General features: G+C 26.4%; 1 protein-coding gene across 2 annotated transcripts in view; it reads right to left on the reverse strand.

Moving 5' to 3' along the window:
- The window catches only part of Hr78 (Hormone-receptor-like in 78), a 20,995-nt gene that overhangs the window by 14,646 nt on the left and 4,771 nt on the right, over positions 1-1,578 (reverse strand). For both annotated transcript variants that reach the window (XM_014421364.3, XM_014421365.3), the window contains exons 2-3: positions 894-1,036; positions 51-230 (exon numbers count right to left, since the gene is read on the reverse strand). In XM_014421364.3, the coding sequence (XP_014276850.1) occupies positions 51-230; positions 894-1,011 (298 nt within the window). In that variant the 5' untranslated portion in view covers positions 1,012-1,036. The remainder of the gene's footprint in view (positions 1-50; positions 231-893; positions 1,037-1,578) is intronic.

Below are 1,578 nucleotides of genomic sequence, written 5' to 3' on the forward strand. Positions count from 1 at the left end.
ATAAGAAGTCAAATTTATATTTTAAATACATTAAATCCAATAATACATACAATCACTTCTCATTCCCATAGATAAACATTTTTGAAGTCTGCAGTATTGGCATCGATTTCTGTGATGTTTAGTAACTTCACATTGCTGGTTACCTCGGCACTGATATCCTAAACGTTTTCTAATTGAACGCTTAAAGAAACCTTTACAACCTTCACAACTAATTGCACCATAATGCCTTCCTGGAAACAATTCAATTCCATGATATTCACATAAAATAATACCAGAAAACAGAAAAAATAAAAAAATAATAATAAGTGGAAGATATTAATGCTGAAAATAGTTATAAAATCAAGTTTAAAACAATTAATGTCAAAGGATTTCCTAAACATTACATAAGGTTGTCAAGTACCACATGTCAATATTTTTTGTGTCACACAATCAAGTATGCACAGTTATTTGAATTAAAATACAATATGTACTTATTGAGTAAAAAATAAATAAAAAGTCTGACATAATTCATTAGTATGAGTAATGCCAATACCCACCATATAGTATGAGTTCTATCTAGTAAAATAAATTAAAGTATGCTCTTTTTTTTTACTGTTGTCTATTTTTTATTGGAAGATGAAATAAAAAACAGCCTACTCGATTAACAGATTAATCTACCTCCACCTTAAACAACCACAAAAATGAATTTAATATTTTATTTAACTTCATTTCGGAAATATTTAATAAAGTGTAATAATCATTTAATATTAGAGGCAACAAAATATTTATTTTTGAGTAAAATTCATTAAAAGCAACTAAGATCTTGCAACAAATTCCATGAAAAATACTTTCTAATAAACAAATTTCAAGAAGCAGATACAAATCAATACTAAGTAACCTCAAATTTATCTTACCAGATGCTCTATCACCACATACTACACATATCTCCACACCAAGGCACAATGAATGGATCTTGTCAGAGGTAGAATTCATTATTCCATTTGAATCAACATGAGAATCCATATTTTTCATCAGCACTATTATGTTTCTTCATAATCTAAAAATGATAATTAAAAAAAATTAATTAGATTTATTTTTTATTAATATATTTGTTTGAGAGTGGTTTAGTTTCTTTAAAACAATTTTGATCCTTTTTCTCTCAACTTTATTCTTTTTAAACTTCCGACGTTTCGACCACTTAGGTCATCTTCAAAGGTTTCCTACAAACAGCTCCTTTTAATTACTTTTATAACAATTTCCTTCACTTACATACTGATTTTTTTGGTCTTACCTTATTTTGTTTTCATTTTTTCCTTTAAAATTCTTTAAATGCCGGCTAATTGCCTTTGTCCCATCTTTAACTAATTAATCATTAAAATAATATCACAATAACATTATAAAAATTGTTGTCTTTTTTTATAAAAAAATAGATTCCTACTTACAAATTCTTCTATAAAATTCCTTCCCAAATTTAAAACTTTTATTAACCACTTTTCTTACTACTATTTTCATTTGCAAACTCCAAACAGAACCTACCTTCAACAGGTTAGGACTCTGTTATCATCTTATCATATAACATAATTTTTTCTTTAAATATTA

The sequence above is a fragment of the Halyomorpha halys genome, unplaced genomic scaffold (genome assembly GCF_000696795.3).
Source record: "Halyomorpha halys isolate HHAL.00 unplaced genomic scaffold, Hhal_1.1 Scaffold315.1, whole genome shotgun sequence".
Classification (NCBI taxonomy): Eukaryota; Metazoa; Arthropoda; class Insecta; order Hemiptera; family Pentatomidae; genus Halyomorpha; species Halyomorpha halys.